This window comes from Chrysemys picta, chromosome 9 (genome assembly GCF_011386835.1).
Source record: "Chrysemys picta bellii isolate R12L10 chromosome 9, ASM1138683v2, whole genome shotgun sequence".
NCBI classification, from domain to species: Eukaryota; Metazoa; Chordata; order Testudines; family Emydidae; genus Chrysemys; species Chrysemys picta.
The window spans coordinates 74,495,800-74,521,477 of NC_088799.1; the positions used below are offsets into that span (position 1 = coordinate 74,495,800).

Here is a 25,678-nt window from a genome sequence, read left to right on the forward strand (position 1 = left end):
TTTATTGCTTAAGAATTAGATGCTGTCTATTCATCAAAAGTTTTTACAACAAAACTCTGTCAGCAACAAGCCTGAGGTAAACTTATTTTATAGACAGTATGCACATTTGTGCACACACTGATATATATAAACAGCGCATTAAAATAATTGTGTGAAAACAGTGAGTTGGGGTAAAGTGGTAGTCCAATTTAACATTTTTTAAAATCACATTCCTAAATTAAACATTATTTTATGTTAATTTCATTTTCTACAATAGGTATATGAAAGGAAAAGTTATGGATGAAAATGTGTGTATGGTAGATAGACAAGGTGGATGAGGCAATATTTTTTCTTGGACCAACTTCTATTCATGAGGGAGACAAGCTTTAGAGCTTACACAGAGCTCTTCCTCAGGTCCTGAAGGAGAGTCTTCTTCAGGTCTCTTCCTCAGTTCCTCTGTAAGCTCAAAAGCTTGTCTCTCTCACCAACAGAAGCTGGGCCAATAAAAGCTATTACCTCATCTGCCTTGTGTGTTTAATATTCTGGGACCAATATGGCTACAACAATATTGAATGGTAAATGACAGACTAAACCATGTGCGTTAGGAATGAGCAAATGCATATTTATTCATATGCATTATTTTAGTCTTTTTCCCCCCTTAGGCTGTAATTTAGACATTAGGGCATAAATGCTCCAAAGTCTATAAAGTTAATGTGTGTTTTGTTACTCTCCTTTAGAATAGCATATACATGAATCTAATATATATTGTAAATCTTTGCAGATCTTTGACTCAATAATCTAGGATGCCAGTGTCTGGTAGACATGTATAACTAAAATACCTTTTCTCCCTGCTATACATGCGTGACTCTGATTGACACTAATGGTTTTGTATGTATTTATCAAGAAGGAAAAGACCTTTAAGTCATGTGTTGAAACTTCTAATGAAACTTAAGGTGAAAAAAGATGCACAGCAGCTGACTTTAAACTTCATCAGCTCAGCTGGGTTTTAATTTTCCAAACAGCCAAGTAATTCGGCCATATTAAGAGTAACTGCTGGCCAATTTTCAGTAAGTGGTTTAATAAGTCCCTCGAAATACACTGGGATCTGATGAATGTATAGCATTGGCCTTGGAAGCCTGTGCTCCCCTCCGTGCCTGCCTAAATGAACCACTTCCTTATTTCTCCAATCTACCCCAAGGTAAGAGTGCAAAGCAAAAAAAAAAAAAGTTTTTTCTGGGGTTCAAGTAGAATGCAGAGGGATTTCCCAGGAGGAAAAATGACTACATTTCTTTTTCTAAAAAATTTAAATAACATTTTTGTCCTTGTCTTGTATTTAAGGCTCCCTCCCTCCATGCTCAGTGAATAAGTGTGACACAAAACTAATGGATCTGGAATGGAAATTGGAAACATAGTGAATAAGGGAAAGTGCTGTCATAGTGAGAACTAAGATTTATACTTTGGGTAGACTGGGAGATGTAGTTGCACTGGTAAGTATCAGAAAACTTAATGCTGAGTGATGTTAAGGCTAATGGTTGACTTCTTAGCCTTACCAATAAGTGCCAGCTAAAGGTCACTATAGTTGTTGCTGTTCAGCTTTTGCAGATCAATCAGACACTTGTAACCTTGAAAAATCTCTCCATCTACTACAGAAGTAATTTTTTTTTTTAGGTTGTGTCAAGTTATGTTCCATTGGATCATGTTACAATTTGTAATGTAAAATAACATGACAAGCCTAGACATGGGTCATTCAGTCTGTCAGTAATTCAGATGCTGGCAAATTGGTCCTCCCTCTTCACCAGTCCATGAACTTCACAGATACTTAACTTCTTCATGCTATGCTAGCTCACCACATTATTTTATCTGGGAAAGCTACTAAGTTATGTGAAGTCAGAGAGGCTTTGCCAGCTGAAATTGTGGTGTCACCTGATGGGGGAAACAGCTTTGTTATTTGCACTAATACATTGCATACTTTAATGTGGACAATAAATTTATGAATAGTAACCACATAATGCAATACAAACTGTATAATATAAATTCAGATTTATATTATGTATCCATGGTTTCGTATGAATAGCATCATTTTTCAATTGGACTTAATTTTCTAAGTATGTTTTTACTCTTGTGTCTCAGATCTACTTGTTTTATGTAAGTCTGTGACATTGTCTGCTTTTCTTTGCTTCATGAGGCAATTTTTGAATATTTCTATAACCCGTGATTTCACCAACTTCAGGCAAGTCCTAAGTTTGTGACTCCTCTTTGTCCCAGACAGCGTGCACGCACATATGCACTCGCAACTAAAATGAATCAATCCAGATGTAAGCAGAGTCTGAATGAGCTCTCCCCTGACATCTAGTGGTGAGCTGTGGAAAAAGATTTCAGGAGCTTATCTCATTTGCATGGACACACCCACCCTGCCTAGGTGCTCAGCATAATGGGATTGCTTGCCCAAATGATCACTTGTGGCTGGTGTTGGATCCCCAGTCTCCTTGTTATTGGGGCAGGAGTTATCCTTGTGGTGTGAACCGAGGTCAGCAAAACTGTACCTGGCCTACCCCGATGGAGGGACTTACCCTCAACTCAATGGCACTCGCTAGGCAAGGGACATGGGTTCCAAAGCCCAATGAGTTTAGAAAGGGTGGGAACAGGTACTTGTATCTAGTGGCATGGACCATGAACACCAGTTAATCCTCTCTCCATGATAATAAAAGCTAATTTAAACTCAATTGGGAGTCTTGTTACATGCTGCAGAGCTGAAATCACTGATACCTAGGTCTAAGTATTACATACATCTGACGAAGTGGGCATTCACCTATGAAAGCTTATGCTCCAATACATCTGTTAGTCTTAAAGGTGCCACATGACTCTCTGTTGCTTTTTACAGATCCAGACTAACACAGCTACCCCTCTTATACTTTGGGACAGTGTCTCTATTGCAAGAGATTGGCCAGTGTACACCAGCAGTGATGTTCCCCCATTAACAGCTGAAATCACTGAAAGCTGTGTTAAGTGCAGGGGCCCTGAAGATACCTTGGCAAGTGGCCAGACGGGAGGCTGGTGGAAAGGCGTGGCCAGCAGGGCGGATGGCTGAGAGGTCCAGTAAGCAGCCATCAGGGTGACTGGTGGAGAGGGCCAGAGCAGAGCCCTACAGAGAGGTGCGACCATCAGCCGTTGGGGCAATGAACAAGTGCCCAAACAGTGGAGTGTGTAAGGTGCCTCCTTACCGCCCGCCCTCTCCACACAGGGTGGGAGGTGAACTCTGCAGATGAGCCTCTGAACTCTGGGGCTACACTGGCCAAGGCGAGCTGGTTTTGTGTTGTATTGTTGAAAAGGAACCTCTGGATACTGAACCCGGCCCTTGTTGCTGCTGACTCCACCTGGCAGAATATGTAAATATTACATCTGTGAATTAGAGCTGGTCAGGAAAGCAAACCTTTTAAATTGCTTGTGTGTGTGTGTGTGTGTGTGTGTGTGTGTGTGTGTGTGTGTGTGTGTGTGTGTGTGTGTGTGTGTGTGTGTGTGTGTGTGTGTGTGTGTGTGTAAAAACAAACTATTTTTCAGTGAAAATAGATTTTTGTACAAATTTCCATTTAGCTTAAAACCAATTTTCAACCTGTTGTACTACACATCAGAAATCTCAGTCCTGCAATGTTTTCATCACATCAGCACGTCAGTTCACCCACCTTGTTTTTGTTTCAGTTATTCCAAATTACTATTTAGTAGAGCTTCATAAACTTTGGAGGAAAAACTGGCCTAAATCTCTGGAATTGTCTCATTTGTTAACTACAAATTCTCTTAGAATTGCTGGAGCTATTGAACAATACAGTGCTCAATGCCCAGGGAAGGTCCATCTTCTAAGCTCCCTTCTCTTCCACTCTGATAAAGACTGAGAAGTATGACAGATGAGTTAAATAAGTATACAGCATCTCAGTTCAATTAAAGGTAGATTGATAGTATAGATGGCCTTGACCTGTCAATTTCAGTGGTGAAGTTCCCCATCTTGGGTGGGAGGGGGGTGGGAGGGTTTGCTCTTGGGTTTTGGTTCAGTCTCGTCTCTGACTGTTCTAGCAAACCAGATTCATAACAGAATATTGTGCATCTGTATTAGCAGTAGAGACTCAGGCCTCAGATTTAGGGGGAAATATAGGGATTTTGGATTTAAATACAAAGGATGGTCCATCTATATAGGCAGATTCTAGTGTATTTCTAGTAGGGAAAAAACTTCATATTAGGCTGGCAGAGATACTATAATCATAATCATGGAGAATTTATCGGAAAGCCAGAAAGTCCTTATAAGTTTGTGTGCGACTGGGGGAAGGAAAAAGACAGCAATTAGCTTTTAAGGCCAGCACACTCTTCATTTCCCCAGAACTGAACCACTGGCTGAAAGCCAAAGGAAGAAGATGATGCCTTAAAAAGGATTTATTAACCAGAATCTACAAGCTTCAGTTTTATTTTGGCCCAAGCTTAAAGTCCTTACAAAAACAGTGCGTATATCTTCAGGCATATTGCTGGAGCCAAATGTCTGAAAAAAATACTCCAAAAATCACAAGAGACCAACTCTAGTGTGGAGAAATTTTAGTGCATAAATATCAGTTATCATCAGTGACTTAGATAACATCACATAGTGGAAGATATATTAATATCTCATTATATTTCCAATTGCGGCTCAAAGTAATAAAGTTCCTTTTTATTGATAATGAGCCCTGAAGAGAACTTTTATCCTTTATCAGAGAACATAATTTGTTTCCTGTACTCCTCCTACCTCCACTCTCCACATAAAGGATGGGTGGGTAAGATGCCTATGCCAATTGTCCAACAAAATCAGAAGTAGTTTAGGTTATGATGCAACTAGCAACTAGCAATCCAGTTGCATGTACTAAATATAAGGGGTTTTTTTATTATTATTTTCATTGCTTTCACTGAGATGAGAATATAAAATGTCATGTTTCATCATGAGTCAGTATTTTATTTAAAATCCTGCATTTCAATTTTTTTCCACAATGGCCTAAGACAGACTTCTGCAGACAGAGCTACAGCTACCTTTTTCAAAAGAGAGGTCTCCTAAATTGACCCCCAGTGGCCTGATTTTCAGAGTTGCTGAGCACTCACAATTCTCTTTTTGCCACAATGAGCGTTGTAGGAGCTCAGTAGGTCTGAAATTCAGGCCAGTTATTTAGACTTATCACATAGTATCTAAGCACCTCACAAACATTAAGTGCATTACGGTTCAGTGGGTAAATATTATTCTTTATCATGGATAAAAAGACTGAAAACAAATTTCATTAAGAAAGAAATGGATATAACTAAAACACTAGAAGGTGTTTATGAAAATAATTTTTCATTGATGATCACTTTTTATGTTCTTAGGCCCAAATCCTGCACGAAGCCCTAGTAGGTGGTCTGGGGAATGAAAAAGAAGAAGGGAAAGTCTTCTCCATCACAAAGCCATGGAACAGCAGAGGAGGAGCCTACTCCATTATCTTTGGGAGCACTTTTCCTGGGAGTTAGGGGAAGATAGAAGTATCCTGCTGCACAGACAGCCCCGTATACAGCTGGGCTGTATGTCTTGCAAGGGATGCACGCAGGGCCGTCTTTAGGCATACGCAGCTGCGTAGGGCACCCGAAAACTTGGGGCCCCACTGGGTCTTAGTGCCCACTCGCTTCCTAGCCCTCTTCTGACCCTTCCTGCAGGCTCCCACCACAGCTGGCTGTTGCAGCCTGGTGAGTCTTCCTCTGGAGGGGATCTAGTATTTAAAAGTGAAAAAGTCTTCCAGCCTGCCAGACCTATTAGCACAACACTGAAACTGTTAAAGAGCCATTCAAGTGGTAATGAAGTCATTTAACGGGCATTTGCCAACCCCCAGGTATAGACTGTCAGTTTCTGAATTTACTGACAAAAACAGTTGTTCATTACTGTAATATTTACTCAGAACACCTCTACAGGACCTTAGTTTAAAATTTGCTTTAAAAATATTTCATTAGTGTGTTGCTGAAGATTATAAAATCAGATCTCTAAAAAACCCTTGCATAGATTTTTAGATGCACAGTCTGAGTATTCATCTTTAGCCTTAAATGCTTGGATCTTCAGACATATAGTTTTTTAAATAAATCCTTCAAAAGATCACCCTTATCTAAAATACACATGCGAACCGGGTTGCCGTCGGGCATAGGGGCACCAGTTTAATAATACTGCATAGGGCCCAGGCCCCATAAATCCCAAGGTCGGCCCTGGATGCACACCTTCTGAGTGGCTCACATCTGTTGTATAGTAGTAACTCACCAGTTTCTCTCTGAGTGCCCTCTGTATTTGCAAACATTGAACAGGAGTAGCTGCTAAAATTAGGGCATTATTGACTTAGGTTCCTCAGAAGCGCCCATTGATACCAGTGTCAAAACCTATAGTAGACCTATAATGGTCAAGGTTTCAAGCACAGATGCCTGCGTTGCAACACAACACATGCCTGTGCTCGCATAAAGGCACCATTCTCTATTTCCAAAATGCACAACGTATATGTAATATATTCAGAGTGGCCTATATTGTCTTGGCATTTGATTCATTGTTTGTGTGGGGAGGGAGTTTGAAACCAATCAGGTGTGTCAGTTTTCTTGGGAGTTTAACAAACTACATTATATGTAAATATGTTTATTCACCATTTTTGAGTAGCATTTCCTTATTCTAGCAGCTTGTGTACACCCATGCTTTTCTAAAGGAAAGTGTTTGTGCTGTGCATAGCTATAGATTTTAAACTGGGAGTGTTCACTATTGATTCTTATATTATGATTGTTACATTACACAAGAAATATAAATTTATTACATTACTAATAGAAATATGCTGTGCACTAACCTACCTGCTCCAAACCAAGATCCCTTGCATGGACAATTTAAGGAAGACAACACTTAATGGGAAAGCAGTGCTGTCACAGTGACTTAGGGTGACCAGATGTCCTGATTTTATAGGGACAGTCCCGATTTTTGGGTCTTTTTCTTATATAGGCGCCTATTACCCCCCACCTCGTCCCGATTTTTCACATTTGCTGTCTGGTCACCCTACAGTGACTAAAACTTCCATGGATGACAGGAAAATATATACAGGATGTCACTTTAACATGTGGGTATATACTAGTCAGTAGCATAGCTACGTGTCTTATAGGACGATACAGGTATGCCCATCTGCAGATATGCACAGGGCACCAGAGACAATGCAACTTGCTCTACTGTTGAGACACAGTTTTTCAGTATGCTTTTATTCAAATAGCTGTAAATAGGATTCATCTTAAAACTTGAGGTAAGTAATAAGACACATAAAGGAACATTCAAACAGTATTTTTATCATGTTTTTCAAGCATATATTTTCAAATACTAAATTTGTAATGTGAATGACATGCATGTTATATCTTAATGGAATGCAAGATGGCTATTGAACCTTAGGGCTTTTTACAATTCATCTCACTAGCTTCATTCACAAACACACCTTTCAGTCTTTCAAGGATATCCATCATTGTAGTTTGTACGGCTTTGTGCCAAATGACAATTACAGTGAAAAGACAACTTCCAAAGCATCTAAATAAGCATATTTGTCACTTGGTGGAACAATATTGTTAACAAAGGAGTGACAGAAGATAGTTATAAAATGTAAAAATTTGGAATCTGCATTTGTATATAAAGTAAACTATTGCAAATGGCCTTTATATTTATTCACTACTTCAGTATATTACCTTTCTGCAAAAGAATGTGTGGCTTATTAGGTTGGGTTGAGACATAAAAGCTCTGTATCTTCGTTTGTCAATATTTTTCAGGAGTTGTTAGCTAATGAGGACTTAACAACAGATTCCTTCTCTGAAGCTTATCAGTTCCCTAAATCTCATTTGCTAGTACTTTGACATTTAAAACTATTCTTGGAAGGGCAAATTAGAAATCAATGAAGTGCTCATGAACCTAATATCAATGCAGTATGAAGAAATGTAGATTAGTCTTTGAGGAAAAATGCTGATTGCCTTTATGGAGGGTAAAAAAAATGCAAAGATGTTAAGATTTCAAAGTTCTTCCTTGATACTCCAGCATTAAACTTTACATTTGGATCTCCATATAAAACTAGCTGAAAGTTTGAACTAAGGTTTAGGCCATAATAGAGTGGTAATGCTAATGATTAGCCTCTCTGATGACTGAAATTACATCTGCTACAGTGAGAAAAAGCTTCACATGCAGCTTCTGGGCATATGCTATTACTCAAAGAGTGGTCTCTCCAGAATCCACATTTTTTGAAAATAATGTCCCAATGTTTGCTCATCTGCAGTCCCAATGTTGTAACCTCCTTCATCGGGGCATAGATACTCAAAGATGCACTATAAAAGCTTCTAATGCTGTTCTCGTGACTCATTGTGCAGAAAGACTGAAACTTGCAAGTTGTATGTCCTGTGAGTTGAGCATCCTCTTCCATTTTAATGGGAGTTGGGAGGATTGCCAAATGGTAGGATACCCAAACCAGGGCCAGCCCACAACATTTTGGCACCTGAGGCACCTGAGGAGCTCAAATGATGCCCCCATCCTCCCTTGCTTGAGCCAAAACTTTGAAAGGTCTCAATTCTGCTTCTTCCTGTTCTACTCCTCTCATACTACTGCTCTGCTACCTACCCCAATAAAGGAGAACTAACAACTTAAAATGCCTTGTTCAAAAATTTTAAGTAACACTTAACTTTCAAACGCCTGAACAGCAAATGTGACTTTTCTTGTCTGCATAGTAAACACTGGCATTTTTATCTGTTTGAATAATCAAAGTGGTGCTTCCCGTGCCTTCTTGGTGGCAAAGATTTGAACTGCTTCCTGAAGGTCCACAGTCTGGGCCAACTCATGCTCTATTGAGATGGTTGCAAGGCCGACCAGCCTCTCCTGTGTCAATGTGGAGCGTGGATGTGTTTTTATTAACTTCAGCTTGGAGAAGCTGCGTTCTCCACTGGCAACTGTTACAGGAAGTGTTAGAAGTATGCACAGAGCAACAAAAGCATTTGGAAAGAAGGTGGTCAGCTTATTTGTGCACATATATTCCAGAACAGCCTTTGAAGTTGATCCTGCTGAAATGTATCTTGAAAGGGCTTTCAGTTCATCATCTAAATTTCTCGCATCAATATAGTGCATGTCATCATATGTCAACACTGTCTCTAGTACCCTACATTGCTGGTGTAGGTCTTCTTCAGGTATAGTGAGGAGTTTTGGAATATCATACAACATCCCAAATATACTGCTGTGTTCCTTGAGCTGCATGAAACATTCTTCAGCTGATTGTATTGCACAGTCTAGCACCTGGTTAAAAAATTCAACTTTGAATTGTTGTTTGGGGTCTCTTATGGGATTATTCCGTGCCTCATAATCAACATGTCTTCTTTGGTGACTCTTGTATTCTTGAATGAGTAGGAAAATAGCTTCAGTGTGAAGTTCCTCTGCCAACTTCTGTGCACTCTTCAGAATATTTTGAAATCCCTCATCTAACCGGTAAGACTGTAGGTATGACTTTGCTTTGTCCAGTTGTTCCATTGCTCCAGATATATCAAGGTCAACACCTTGGATTCTCTTGCTTACAACATTTATTTCAAACAGTATATCATGCCACAACACTAAGCCACACAGAAATTTGAAGCTATGTATATTTCTGGTGATTCCATTTCCCTCTGCCACTGTTCTCCCATGAACAGTTCCTGTCATAGCATTATCCTCCATAATGACAACTATGGTATCATCTATCTCCCCAATTTGGTGTTTGATAGGCTTTATCACCTCCCCTCGACTTTCCCATCGTGTGGCACTCAGTGGTTTCAGTGTCAGAGAGGATGTTCCCAGATGTTGCTTTAAAATTTGCCATTGATGAGTTGATGCAGAGAAAAATACACAGATGCTTTGAATTACATAAAAAAATTCAGCAGCCTCACTAGAAGTTGATGCTGCATCACTGACCACCAAGTTCAATGAATGAGAACTGCATGGGACAAAAAAAGCTCAAGTGTTTAACTCTGGGATCCGTGTCTGCACTCCTCTGTTCTTTCCTCTCATGTCAGCTATCACAATTCCCGTATCTTCCAGCTTTTTAAGAAGCACATTTGTCATACCAGCTCCTGTAGTATCATCAGTGTCAATAAATTCTAGAAAATGCTCTCTGACAGTCACCATTGCAGGAACATTTTCACTAGGTTCTGTAGTTGTTACAAAACGCACTATTAAAGTCATTTGTTCCATATGGCTGATGTCAAGTGTGCAGTCCAGAATAAAAGAGTAATATCTTGCTGACTTCAGATCTGCCACAATCGTCTGTTTGACTTTTGTTGTCAGTAACTGTATGATCTCATTTTGAATTATTTTTCCAAGGTAGTGGTGTGTATACATTTCTTGGGTGGTGACTCTTCTTAGATGCTCCTGGAGTACAACATCAAACTCAGCCATCAGCTCCACAATTTTAAGGAAGTTTCCATTGTTTGGCACATACAGTTGATCTGAAGTGCCATGCAGTGCTAGGTTTTGGGTAGCAAGCATTCTCACAATGGCAATGAGCCTTTTCAGAACATTTTGCCAGTAAAGAGATTTGGATGCAATCTTCTCTTGATGCTGATCATCTATGGTGGCCTTTAACCTTAGTCTCATCTCAAGCTCTTTCCACCTATGGAATGCTCTCTGGTGATTTGCTGCCTTCTCATGGCATGCCAGATTTCTAACCAGATTTTTCCAGGCCTTTGTTCCTGTAGAACCCCATGTGGCTGGAACATTAGACTGGAAGAGTTTGCAACAAAAACAGTATGCAGCATTCTGGGTTTTTGAGTACATAAGCCATGACCTCTCCACTTTGTCACCATTGGGGATTTCACATCAGTAATGTGTTGGATGGAAACTTCTATTTTCATTGTCTTTGGGCAACATGAAGTTTTTCACTTGCTGTGGCCCATGCAGTACAAGGAAGCCCCTCAGGCTACTGCTCAAGTGGTTCCACAGTCCTGGATCATCTAGACTTAAGGAACTAAACTCAGCAGCAGCTGTTTCTTGCGCCTCTACCATACTCTTCTCTGATCTACACTTTTCTTCAGGAATGTGCATTGTTATATCCATTTGAGATGGGGCTATGGATGTTGCAGTAGCTGCCAGGTCACCTGCACTCTAAGTGGAAGATCAGGCATTGCCTCACCACTCACATCCTCACTGGGGCTGGAAGGCTCACCGTGAACATTTGTGTCTATGTATCACAGGAGAGCTTCTTCCTTAGATCGAAAAGCTTCCTTTGCTTTCTTTCTTTTTCTGAATGCTGCCCCAGAGGGGCGTTTTCTTCTGTCACTCATGACTGCTGTTCTGTGCCAGCTATAGTGGTTCTCAATACTCAATTGAAGAAGACAAATAAGCAGGCTGGTAACGGGGCCTGAGTGTGGGTAGATAGCAGCGTTTTAGTAGCCTAACTGGCTCCTAGTACTTCAGTTGACTGCCTGTTCTCCTCAAGTGGGTTCCGGGAAGCAGCAGGAAGTTCCCTGAGAAATTGGTGTTAATCAGTCCAGGCTCCTGGGGGTGTTAGAGAAGTACATAAGAGGCTCCTCATCCTCTCTCTCCCTGCAGCTCCTGCTGCTTTCTGTTATTCCCTCTCACCTTTTCTCCTGCCTGCCTGTTATGTCTCTTGTACCCCCCTTCCTCCAGCACAGCACTCCACCATCTCTGTACAGCTAGAGCAGAGAGAATACATATGCACCAGCAGCGGACACAATTTTCTACACTCTGGGTCCTAGTGGCGCCCCCATACAGTCTGGGACTTGAGGCAGCCACCTCATTTCACCTCATGGTAAGGCCAGCCCCGAACCAAACCCTTGTTACCAACCAAAATGAACATTTGCAGAAAATGAATGCATTTGCATATTTGCTGTGTATAAAAGGGGCCCACAAGCTTCTGAACACCCCTCATTGAAAATTCTTTCAGTTCTGCAAACATCATTTGGGGAGATTTCCAAAAGCTGGCCTCTGCTTTTGTACCCATGAACTAAAGGTGCAGTAACTGAGGGTGCAAGTTTGTACTTGCATCCATTTGTACCCACAGTTAACGTCATTTGGACAGCTACATAACTGATTTGGAAATGGAAAAAAAGGTAAGATTGGTGGCTTGTCTGAAGATATATAAAGATGGCTCTGTACATGACATTCAAGATTGGTGTGTGAGAATGGGAATCTTTGGTAAACTCTTTGGTCCTAGAAATGAGAAGTTACTAGAATTTCCAACATTTATTGTACAGTCAAGGGAAAAATAAATAATTTTTGAAAAGGAATTACAATTATTAGTTTATTTATTTTTACTTTTATTTTAACCTTATGCAAACTCTAAAGAAAAGGGCATCCATTCAATGCAAAAACTACACTGAAAAGAGTTTCATTTACTTCTGCCACTTTTGGTGGTTTTCAAATCACATTTATTTAGTGTTTATTTTTTCTTGTTGTTGTGTGAAAGTCCCATACAAACAACAGAGGGAAACTGACTATGCATGGAATACAGTAAAAGTACCTTTACACAAAGTGTTGCCCAGTGCAATGAGTTTGCAAACTGGGGGATGGGGAGGGGAAGAAATATTTTCCCATCCTATGACAGAGAAAATCAGAGGCAGACTTATGGCTCCACTTGTTAATAAGCTTTGACAAAAGAATTATGAATGAGCCCCCTCATCCCTTTGACTAAACCCCAGTTTGCCCCTCTTCAATTCTTTTATCAACTTGACCAGGAAGTATGGCGTCATCACTGCAGTTCTCCACTCTATCAACTTCCTCCACTCTACTTTCTAATTCTCTTATTTCCCTCTTTTTTACACCAGTCAAAAGGCAGACAGAGGAGATGGAAAGAACCAAGACAGCAGATTCATCTTCGGGATCCAAGAGCAGAGGGAGAGATCAGAAGAGATGGAATATTCCATTCTACACCTTATTCTCCTGTTAAAGGCAAAGCCCTGTGAACAGAAGATGCTGCTTCTCTCACTATCCCTTCTCCTGATAGGGATAGTGAGAGAAGGAAATCAGAAAGAGTAGGGATGGTATTGTTGGCTCCTTGGTGTCTTTGCCACCCAGGATTCTTTGGTGAACCAAGCTTAGACTCTGTTTAACCTTCCTGCCTAAAATTAAGTGCCAGGAAATTGAAAGGAGCTGTTTCATAGCTGAGTATCTCTTCACAAAGGTTGCAGATTGCCTGATTAGAAGCAGAACTTTGACCTATTCCTGTACAGAAGCCCTTCACTAGATGACCACTAGAAGAGGTATGAACAATTGTTTCTGCTTATTGCAAAACATCTTGACTGGATTAAAAAGTAGCTATATTTACCAACTGTCCCAACTCTTTCTGTTGCAGGACAGCAGGAGGAGTCTATGACAAATACAATTAATGGTAAGTAGTTTTCCTTTTTATCTTCCAGTCTTAATAATCTTGTACTGATAGTTGCTAAACATTTCCAGATTTTTTTTTAATTTTCCAAAGCAGTTTTAATTAATAGCAATTCACTATAGACACTTTAAAAACTGTATTCCTCTTTTTAAAATCATTTTTAGAACTAGGGCCCTGATCCTCATCCCAAAGAAGTTAATGAGAGTAGAATCTAGCCTGAAAAGAACTTTAGGCTGTCAAAAAACCCTACATTTACTAGCGAATTCAACCTGACTCTGGCATTGTAGCGTGATCCTAGACCTTTGTGATTTTTCAAATTGCCAGCATTGCACAGAACAAGGAAACTATCTCAGTCACTAACATGGATTCGTACTGGCATAATTTTGAGGATCACTTGTAATACAATACTACCATCTAATTGTAAATAGCTAACCATAGGCACAATGTGCACAATGAGCTTTAATTAAGGGTGCAGTTGTAGTCTTAACTCAGTGTGCCCTTGCTTTTGATGTAGTTAAATGCATTTTGTTTAATCATATGGAAATATGTTTGTTGCAGATACTGGAATTTAAGTGTTCTGACTTTGTTTTAGCGCAAGCAAAGCAATAATATAAAAAAGAATATTTGGAACGTTTAAATTATGGCATGTCCTGTTTTTTCTGCTTATATTTATTACGTAGTTCAGAGACAAAGTTTGCAGAAGTTTATCCTCATATTAAAAAAATTATCCTACAAAGATAAAATTAACCAAAATTTAAGTTCTACATTCTTACATTTCTAAAACATACAGTTGAGACATTTAACATTGCCAGTTTAATTTTTTTCAGCACATTAAAAGGATCACGTCATACGATTATTCAGGCATATTAGGGTACATGAGAACCAATACAGTGATTGCCATTGAAAAAGCCAACATTTTCCAAGAATTACATATGTCAGTATGAGAGAGACTGCAGTTATTTCCTAGTTTACATGTGCTGAAATACCGGGCACCTGCGGTACCATCACTTTTTGTACAGTTAACACAACTGAAAGCCCTTTAATCATCTTTGGATGCAGAGCACAGATATTACTTCCATAAAATATATGAAATATCTACAGTTTAAAACAATTTAAGGGACTTTTAACTTCAATTTTATATGCTCCTGACTTGCTAATTTTGACTTGTTAAATGCATATTCATATACAGAGGTCCAAATTCAGCCCTCACTTGTAACACCTGACTTCACTCTACTAGAAGACACTCCACCTTGCATTTGGCCCCCACCCAAGAACTATGTTATCATGCCTGTATTTAAGGAAGAGGAAGCTGCTTTGCTTTTCTGAAATGATCTATTTCTAATCATACCCTGCTTTCATACTAGTCCCATTTAATTGTGTGTGTGCATGCGCATGCATGTGTGTAAGAGTAGTAGTGCGACTGAACTCATGTGAATAAAGGAAGTGGGATCTGACATTTAATCAGTCGAACTAAGTGAGAAATGTATATTGTATGCACTTTGTTCCTTATTTTATTCTTTTCTGGCAATTGGGATGCACAGCATTTTGTACTTTATTTTTAGTTTTTCACTTCATGTTCTGTGGAGTAGTTGCAATTCTTCATGTTCATGATAAAGAATCACAGATCCCCTATTTTAATACTCCCGAACAAGGACCAGGGCAAAGAAATGGCGACATAGATTTTGATCAGCGGGCAAATTCACCACTGGTGTAATTCAGTAGACTTATGCCTGCTGTGCCAGTGATGAATTAGGGTCAGAGGCCCAAATCCTGAGCTGCCATAAATCAGTTTAGTTGCACTGATGTCCATGGAGCTATGCTGATTTTCATCAGCTGAGGATTGGGGCCAGAATCTTCAGTGGAATTCCATTCAAAATCCATCAAAACTATTACATAATCAGCTGAAGGGGCTTCTGTTGAATTACTAGCAGCAGGGGAATCTCTCTGCATAGCAAAGGCTGAGTGGCATCTTGCCTCCACAGTTCTTTCAACAGGGGAGCAAAGACCAGACTGAGCATAGAAATTGAGGCTTCCCACGTTGGTAGTGCAGAATGCAACCAATAAATTATTCATAGCTAATGCTTATCTTGTTCCTTTGAAAAATCTTATACAGTTGATATTTATCTAATAATTGCATAAAACATCTGTGAATGAGGGAGTAGAAACTAAACTGATTGGTTCCACCTAACCAATGCATCTTTCAATTACCTGTTTGAGCAAAGGAATGACTCTGGTAAGTTTTCAAATAGGTGTGGAATCTGTGACATATAATAATTAAGAAAGATGTCTGATACCAACCCCCCTCTTATTTTGATTAATTAATTAATAATGTATCCGTGCAAAATATCAGTTTTGAATTAGCATAAAAACTGTGGGAATCCATCTCCAAAAAAACAAAAAAAAGATTTCCAAAGTCAAACAAAAAGTTTTTAATACTGTATTCTTAGCAAGAACATTTTAACAAAGAATGTGTACTTTAACTTAATATGGTACAACAGAGAAACCATACTTAAAAGTTTCCATTATCTAACACTCTACTGCATATTCATTTTTTTATCTTAAAAGACCAAAAGCCAAGCTGAACTGAGCATAAAAAAGCATCAATTATAATCCTCATATTATGTCAGCTATTGGGGTTTAGCTCACACTCTTGAATTGGTCATCTAATGAAAGGACAATTTTTACATCATTGTTTTAAAAAATGTACACACATTTTTCTTTAAAACGTAATATATTGAGTATCAGCTTCAGTAAACAAAGCTTAATTTATAAACACAATTGAAACAGCTCTATGTTGAACAGTTTCAGTGATAAACTGGACTTGTATGATGTACAGCCAGTGAGGACATTTGCGGCTTAATAAAATCATTGTGCCATTGCTATACAGTAATCACTACCTCCTTTAAAAAAAAAGTTAGTTCTTTTGGGGAATAATTCCTTTATGTGCTTAAAAATACTACAACTTCTTTCTATCTTCTGGGACCTAAAAATGATCAGTTGCAACAGGCTTGGTTTGGTATGGTAAGCTTGTAAAAAGTCTCAGTATATCTTAATGACAATACGGCAGTTTTCGATGCAGCAACAGTAAATTGCTTGAAATTGTCCTTCAAGTTTCATGCTACAAATCCTTCACACAGTACTGAAGGCATCAAAGGTTGGAAGGGATGTCTTTCATGTACTATATAGTCTTCAAATAGTGATCATTATATATTTTTCAACACTAGCTTCCTTCAGTACATAATAGTAGGTTTGACGTATGTTCTGTTTTCTGAAAAAAATAAAAAGTTGGTTACATAGTGATTTATATATTTTATAAATGAAACATTTAGGGTTCTTTAACCATGCAGTTTAAATTATCTGATGTGTAAGTGACAGCTCTTGGTTCAAGTGAGTGTCTTTTACCTCTGGAAAACAGGTGCCCATGTACTTTGGTGATTGGGGCCTTATAAGGAACTAGAGATATAGACTCTTAGGTATGTCACAGTTGGAAATAAGCTTAGTATCCAAGCAGATCCACCTATTTGGTTCATTGACTATCCTCCTATATACGGTATGAGTTGTAGACTTTCAAATTGGTTTACAAATGCTTGTAATCCCAGCTATCTCTCATTATAAACAAACATAGTAGAGGCTGGACATTAAATATTTAAAATATCCACTGCCATGTATCACCTCAGCTCCTGTTGCCATCTGCCGCCCCATCTGACATCTGCCATCCTTTCCATCCTTTAGTCTGAAACCAGCTCCCTCCTACAAGCCCATCACAGCCCCAGACTCACCCCATCCCCAGTATACCCTCACTTGCTAAATTCCACTTATGACCCCTTTCAGTCAAACCCAGCCCTGATCCTCGAGTCATGATCCCTTCTCCCCTCACAGTGTAACTCCCTCTTCATGGCAGCTGTGAGTATCTGGATTGTGCATCCCCTGAAAACTGGTAGCCACTATCAATGACTTGACAAATCCCCAAAAGCTGGATTTAATCATATCTCTAATTTTTACCCCCCATAGGACAATTTTTAAACCAAAGGGGGAATAGTTTTAGTTCTGAACTTAAAAGTCCACTCCATGGCCAAATTCCACACTGACAGTCTGACAGCATTGTATTGCAAGGGATCTGCAAGGCAGATTTTGGTCCTACACATTTTAAAAAAATGGAGTATTGAGAACAATGTTCCTCTTCCCCTCCAATTCCTGACTGACTTACCCCCTCTTTGTACCTCACACTAATGGGACAGATTCTTATCTCTGCACTACAGCAGGCTGGCTGCTTTGTAAATCCATTGAAATCAGACACATTGTAGAACCTGGTATGCTTCTAGTGAGACCAAATATGGTTATGGCAAAGAAGAGAAAAGCCATTGTTCCCTTATTTATAAAATCCTTAAAACTTAAATGACAGTTTTTCCTCCCGCCACAACCTTTAAAAAAAATTAACTTCTGTTTCAGAGGGTAGAACCATGACGTACTTAATGCAGTGTTCAGAGTACCACAGAAATTAATGTAGTTTATATTGTGCAGAGTAAAATGTGGCTATTACAGACCCAACAAAGCCTTCTGCAAAGCAGTGCTATTGAAGAATAAAACTACACTGAAAATCAACATGGTAACAGCAGTAAATCAATATGTGTTCCTTAGAAAAATGGTGTTTCACTCAGAACACCCCCCACACACACACACGTCATTTAATTATTGTCTTTATTTGAAGAGATAAACAGAAATCCACCCACACACATCATAAAAAATTTGCTTAGGTACAGAGCCTATCATGTGTGATCTTCAGATTCAGCAGCTTTAAGCCCAAAGACAAATAAATGTTAAAATACCCTCAGAAAGCCAAAGTAATATGAATCCATATTCCTATCCAATAAACACTGAATCAACAATTCATACAGCTAAACCTACTAGTTCTGATTCTGAAGATGGTAGCAAAATGATAATCTTGAGTAGCATTCTGTATAATGTTGACAAGTATCCCATTACTGTTTTACATATGCCAATACTGAATACTCATAAGGAAAGAACCAGTATTGACCCACTAACTGACACAGATCCTTGGAGCAATCTCAAAGTTTGCCACATTTCAATTTCAAAATGCATTTCAGCTATAATATGAGTGATTTATCATTTAGCAGTAGCTGTCAAAGTAAGCTCCTAGATAAAACAAAAACATCTGGAACCATAAACAGAGGAGAGCAGTAGCTGAATTTTAATCCAAATCTGACATGCTCACTTCATTAGGAACGGGAAACAGCTAATTAGTAATTGAATGTTTCATGTTTTTAAGAGGGCTCCTATTCTCCAAGCAGAGATGATCTAATATATATTTTGGATGTAAACAAGAATAAAGATCAAGAAGAGCCAGGGAAAAACATCTCCCAAGGAATGTCTGAGAGTCAGGGAACTTCAGCAAGAGTTAAAGAAATTATAGCTGTTTCAGTCTGTATCAGCAAAAAAAAAAAAAAAAAAAAGTTGCCTTACCAAGTGGTTGAGTCAGTGGCCTTGTTAGCACAGACCCCCCCCAATTGTAAGGCAACTCTCATCTTTTCATGTGCTGTAATATATACATTGCTTACTGTATTTTTCACGCCATGCATCTGATGAAGTGTGTTTTAGCCCACGAAAGCTTATGCCCAAATAAATTTGTTAGTCTCTAAGGTGCCACAAGGACTCCTCGTTGTTTTTGCTGATAACATTTAGTGTCTTATGATTTATAGGAGAAAGTTTGGGGAGTGAGTCAGTAGACATGCACATCTTGTGGCTTTTTTTAAAGCAGATTCACAAGAGTTCCTCACACAGCAGGCTGTAGATTATGTCTCTTATTTTAATGTTGTACTTTTAACTAATGGATTGGTACTCATCTGGACCTATTGACATAGCAGATATTGATTGTCCTTGAAAATCATAGAAATGCCTTCAAAAGGGCCCTAGTTAAGTCCCAAAGGCTTAGCTCATAGTGTATATGTGGGAGACCTGATTCAGTAACACAAAAGCTCTGTAATTTGTAAGGAGGTGGCTTCCTTCGTAGTCCCCAAAAGCAAGATTTTCAAAGGAATGTAGGTGCCTAAAGATGCAAATATGCACTTTTGTAAATTCCACTAGGAATTTGGTGCCTAAGGCTCATTGACTTTCATTTGAGTTAGACAGCTAACTCACTTTAATGTAGGGCTACTCTACAGCCATCAATATGTCAGTCAGGGTAAGACTGAAGACGTGTGATACCTGTGCCAGTGGAAGGCCCTAGTGTAGTTGCAATTATACTGGCAAAACTCTGCTTTTTCCATTCTAGTGTGTTTGTCTCATGGTGGATGGTTTGCTGATATCGTTACATCCACACTGGAAGTACTTTGCGGGTATAGTGTACCAGTATTCCTATTCCAGTAAGACCTGTTCTTAGACACTCTTGAAAAATCCCAAGAGACACTGATCTGCAGCTTTAGGCCCCTGAATACCTTTTGTTTATCTGTCCGCGAGTGCACATAGCATTCAGAGAGCACATTCACGGGGTTGGGTTTATATGGAGAGCTGGCTGAATACTGGCTTTTCAGTTAACACGGAATTCCAAAAAATAAAAATAATAATGCACTTTGGATGAACCTGAGAATAAAATGTTTAATTTTATTTTAATTTCACTAGTTTCAGGTCAAACAAAACATTTTATTTGACCTGAACCAAAATGTTTTCTTTTGGTTTTTGACTTTTTTTTTTTAAATGTTTTAAATTTTTATGTGGCAAAAGGATAGTAATCCAGTCTGAGACACTGCCTCAGGGCAAAAGTTACTTTGTTGAGGGGGAGAGGACATGAAAGATGTCATGAAAGAGTTCCTTCTTCTCACTATAAACAAATTAAACAGAAAGCCTTTGTTGTGACATGAGACAGGCTGAAGGGTATCCAAGGATTCGTATACTTTTACAAATACACAAGCATTTCAAAGAGATTTTTGTGGCTGTTTTTTTTAACATTTCACAAGCCATTCAACAGTGACTTATACAAAATGGACTGAAATGTCTTTTGGTCAGCTAGTCAGTAACTGGAACAATGACGCACTAAACCAACCCAGTTAGGAAAATTTGGTTTAAAAATGGCTACAATTTTTATATAGCCATCTCAATAGGAAAAAGAATAGAATTGTGTTTTAAAATTTCTTAAACTAGCTCCAATTTTGCAACTGTTGTAAATTTGAAAAATAGGTACACTTGGAAGAAAAACATTTTGCTGTGAACAGTTCAGCTAGTTCTCCTCACATAGGGAATGGGAGAGGCTGTGTGTAAAAGCACTCCAAATTACACTGGTCTACAATTTTTGAGAAGTCGTCTGCTTCAGAGATAAAATGTGCTATTTATTATGTATTTTGATGTGCTGAATTCAAATATGGCAATTAAAACAACTGATTGGCTACTGTTTCTAAGATATTTAAGTTTTTACATTTTATGTCTATGTATATTGTGTAGATAGTAGAGTTTTAATAATAAATTGTAAATCTAGGTCTTTTCATGTGTTTATGGTTGCTTTACATGATAATATTTCACCTGTCCTGTTTATGTAACACTTTAAAAATCAGCAAAAGGGTCATATAAATAAAATTTATTATGAAACAAAAGGCAAAAACCTATTATGTACATAGTTTAGTCCTATTCAGTGTCTACTCGGCGCTTCTTGGCTTGTCTCTTGTATTCATTAAATGGAGGTTTCAGAGTAGCAGCCGTGTTAGTCTGTATCCACAAAAAGAACAGGAGTACTTGTGGCACCTTAGAGACTAACAAATTTATTAGAGCATAAGCTTTCGTGGACTACAGCAGAAGAAGTGGGCTGTAGTCCACGAAAGCTTATGCTCTAATAAATTTGTTAGTCTCTAAGGTGCCACAAGTACTCCTGTTCTTTTTTCATTAAATGGAGCATCTCTTGTCACTGTCCAGCAATAGTCTGCAAGCATTGATGGGCTCCATTTGCCCTGATAGCGTTTCTCCATTGTTGCAATGTCCTGGTGAAATCGCTCGCCGTGCTCATCGCTCACTGCTCTGCAGTTCGGTGGAAAAAAATCTAGATGAGAGTGCAAAAAATGTATCTTTAGTGACATGTTGCAATCAAGGCTTTTGTATGCCTTGAGGAGGTTTTCCACCAACAACCTGTAGTTGTCTGCCTTGTTGTTTCTGAGAAAATTTATTGCCACTAACTGGAAGACTTTCCATGCCGTCTTTTCCTTGCCACGCAGTGCATGGTCAAATGCATCATCTCGAAGAAGTTCACGAATCTGAGGACCAACAAAGACACCTTCCTTTATCTTAGTTTCACTTAATCTTGGAAATTTTCCATGGAGGTACTTGAAAGCTGCTTGTGTTTTGTCAATGGCCTTGACAAAGTTCTTCATCAGACCCAGCTTGATGTGTAAGGGTGGTAACAAAATGTTCCTTGATTCAACAAGTGGTGGATGCTGAACACTTTTCCTCCCAGGCTCCAATGACTGTCGGAGTGGCCAATCTTTCTTGGTGTAGTGGGAATCTCTTGCACGACTATCCCATTCGCAGAGAAAACAGCAGTACTCTGTGTATCCAGTCTGCACACCAAGCAAGACAGCAACAACCTTCAAATGGCCACAAAGCTGCCACTGATGTTGGTCATAGTTTATGCACCTCAAAAGTTGTTTCATGTTGTCATAGGTTTCCTTCATATGGACTGCATGACCAACTGGAATTGATGGCAAAACATTGCCATTATGCAGTAAAACAGCTTTAAGACTCGTCTTCGATGAATCAATGAACAGTCTCCACTCATCTGGATCGTGAACGATGTTGAGGGCTGCCATCACACCATCGATGTTGTTGCAGGCTACAAGATCACCTTCCATGAAGAAGAATGGGACAAGATCCTTTTGACGGTCACGGAACATGGAAACCCTAACATCACCTGCCAAGAGATTCCACTACTGTAGTCTGGAGCCCAACAGATCTGCCTTACTCTTGGGTAGTTCCAAATCCCTGACAAGGTCATTCAGTTCACCTTGTGTTAGGAGGTGTGGTTCAGAGGAGGAGGATGGGAGAAAATGTGGGTCCTGTGACATTGATGGTTCAGGACCAGAAGTTTCATCCTCTTCCTCTTCCTCGTCTGACTCAAGTGAGAATGACTCTGGTGCATCAGGAACCGGCAGTCCTTCTCCGTGGGGTACTGGGCGTATAGCTGATGGAATGTTTGGATAATGCCCAGTCCACTTTTTCTTCTTTGACACACCTTTCCCAACTGGAGGCACCATGCAGAAGTAACAATTGCTGGTCTGATCTGTTGGCTCTCTCCAAATCATTGGCACTGCAAAAGGCATAGATTTCCTTTTCCTGTTCAACCACTGGTGAAGATTTGTTGCACAAGTGTTGCAGCATATGTGTGGGGCCCACCTCTTGTCCTGATCTCCAATTTTGCAGCCAAAATAAAGGTGATAGGCTTTCTTAACCATAGTGGTTATACTGCGCTTTTGTGATGCAAAAGTCACTTCACCACAAACATAGCAGAAGTTATCTGCATTGTTCACACAAGTACGAGGCATCTGCTCACTTTGGCTAAACAGAAATGTGTCCCTTTGCAAAATCAAACACTGACAAATAAGAGAGCACGACACTGTATGATTTCTAGAGCTGATATAGGGCAATTTGTTCAGCAGAGTGATGTAAGCTTCGTTATGATTGCATCATCTGTGACTTCTAGGAATAACATGATGCAATTCATATCATGTATGATGCAATATCAGCTTCTGATTGCATCATTCATTGTTTTGCCTAAAAGGCAAGTACTGTCCAAACCCAGTCATAGATTTATTCATAGATCCAGTCAAAGATGTATTTTAGTCATTTCTGGTTTAAATTGAGATCCCTTCCCTTTATAACTCACTTATCCTTCGCCATTCCCAAGTCAAGGGTCGTATATACTGACCCAATAGCATATCTTGAAAACTAGAGCCAATCAACAATTTTAAGCATAATTTTCGTTCTCAGTGACCCAGAATTAGTAAAGTTTGACTACATTTATTTCAGAAGTATTTTGGCTGTAGAGCAGTGTTATTAGTCAGTATGTAATTATCTAGCTGTACTAATTTGCGCTCTTCTGCAGTGCATGCTGGGTGAAATTCACCCTATGCAAAGGGCTAGTACAGGGGCTATGCACTCTTTAAGTTCCACATAAATGTTAGTGTGTGGTTTCAGTGGTGCTTAAGTGAAACCTGGGCCTTGTATTGGCCCTTTGCACAGTGTTGAATTTCACCCTGAGAGATTCTGTGACAAAAGGCACTAGGCAAAGTGCTAAATATACACTTCGCTTAATCTGGACACATTTAACTGGAAAACCTGCTTTTTTCAGGACATCTTTTAGGGAAGCTGTAGCAGCAACTGCTGCTCAGTGTTGAGACTAATTCCACTTCACTGGTTTAAGGTGTTCTACCTAACCTAAAGCACTTCTGTTGAGGCCTAGTTCTGTGGACATCTTAAATGCAGTATATTTCTTGATTTTATTCTTGGTAAAAGTTAATAACTCTATTATAAATAGTTAAAATTTGAGGGTCGGCAGTGATTACGTAACTTGCATTGAGGGCAATATTGTCTAGTGGTCTGGATTTTAATGCTGAAACTGGCTTGCTATTTAAATTTTGGCACTAAATTCTCTAAGCTTCAGTTTTCCAATCTGTTAAATGGAAGCAATGCCATTACGTCACTTCATAGGAGTATTCTGAGGCAAAATTAAGTAGCATTCGCACAGTGTGCTCTTAAAAACAAACAGTGAGGACTAGAATTAGACCTCCTCATTCCCAGTCATTCTTCTAGACCTGGGGCTGTCAGGTTTTTTTGTTTTTGTTTTTACACATTACAGCTCTATTTACCACACAAGGTTGAGAATCCCTGTTCTAGCATATTTGCAAGTATACCACCGGTCGGTATGTGGAGTTTATATTCAAATACCAACACTTCATTCAGAACTGGCATTCCCTTAATGACTTTGGTGAAGCTTAGTGCTTGTAAATGTGAATCTGAATATGGAGGCTCTGGCATATTATGGCCATCCTGTGTCTACAAGGTTCTGTTTGGCAACATACAGATAATGAGTAATTTAAATATTTCTTGTTTCAAGAGCACTTATCAGACATCAGAAACAATTCTGTATTACTAGTTGTGCTAGTATGGCATTCTCTAATTCCACACAACCCCCACCTACAAGAAGTTAAAGTTTTAAAAGCATCCTTGATGCAATTTGTGGGAGAAAGGCAACGAAACATGGACAAAAATTCATAGTACCGCAGAATATTCAGTATCTCTTCCCCGTAGCCAACTGCAACCCACATACCCTTTTATAGCATTTTATGGTATTATATTGTCAAGATTTGAATAAATCTGTGTTCAATAAATGTATTCTTTTATTAGGTTTATCCCTTAATCAAATATTCATTTATGTGGGCTTCATTCTATTAAAAAATGAAATTATACAAAGGTGAGCAAATCTGTAGAGTTACAGTAGTTTAAAGCTTAATCTCATTCTCTAGGGGTAATATTGACAATATAAAAAGTGCATAAATGATATTCTGTAACACTGAAAAATGCTTATGAGCCCCCTGTGCATGTTATACTGTTTTACAACCTACAGTGAAATGCATGACTCGCTTAATAAGCAAGACCTTTAGAAAGCTTCCCCACACCTCCTGCAATGTATAACATAAGTAAAGATCTCACAGTTTCTATGTGAGCCAAATCCTATATTAATTATTGTAATTTTCCTGTAGGATTATGTTTTCTTTCCTAACAGAGTGGTCATTTCAATGTGTATCTCTCTTTTTTCCACAACATAATCTTGAAGCCTTAATTTATATTAAACAGAACAAAATCTACAGGCAGTAGTTACCATTTCCATATATATTCACATTTCATACTTAATTTATCCCTCTTTTTTCTGCAAGCCCATTTGTTCTGGTCCTTCTCCTTCCCCCACCCCCAAACAAGTGTGCAAAGTCTGACATTTTCAGCCTACTGTTCTTGACAGTGCTCCTTTAAGAAAAATGAGGGAGGCAAACAAGCACAGAATCATCTTTCCATCAAACACTTTTCTCTGCTGGCTTTTTCATGAATTTTGCTTATCATAGGACATGTCCCTTTTCTGTTTCCCTAACCCCACCCCTGTTGTGGTTTGCACATCCTTGTGGAGAGGGCTGGCAACATGTACCTAAAATGCAATTTTTTTAAATGAGTTACAGAAGTCAAGGGCAAGTCTACCATACATTGAATACAAGATATACAGGTGTTAGATTTGAACACACAGCAAGACAGAGTTGTAGTTAGCACTGAGGTAAGATTCA

General features: G+C 39.0%; 1 protein-coding gene and 1 long non-coding RNA gene across 15 annotated transcripts in view; one reads left to right on the forward strand and one right to left on the reverse strand.

The window, feature by feature from the left end:
• The first annotated feature begins 485 nt into the window (after positions 1-485).
• Positions 486-3,449, forward strand: LOC122173999 (uncharacterized). Its single transcript, XR_006175182.2, has 2 exons — positions 486-1,466; positions 2,861-3,449. It is a non-coding gene; the product is annotated as an uncharacterized LOC122173999 (long non-coding RNA).
• A 12,311-nt stretch (positions 3,450-15,760) lies between these two features.
• The window catches only part of DACH2 (dachshund family transcription factor 2), a 493,803-nt gene continuing 483,885 nt past the window's right edge, over positions 15,761-25,678 (reverse strand). For all 14 annotated transcript variants that reach the window (XM_065557228.1, XM_042853319.2, XM_065557230.1 and 11 more), the window contains one exon: positions 15,761-16,623. In XM_065557228.1, coding sequence (XP_065413300.1) covers positions 16,586-16,623 — 38 coding nt within the window. In that variant the 3' untranslated portion in view covers positions 15,761-16,585. The remainder of the gene's footprint in view (positions 16,624-25,678) is intronic.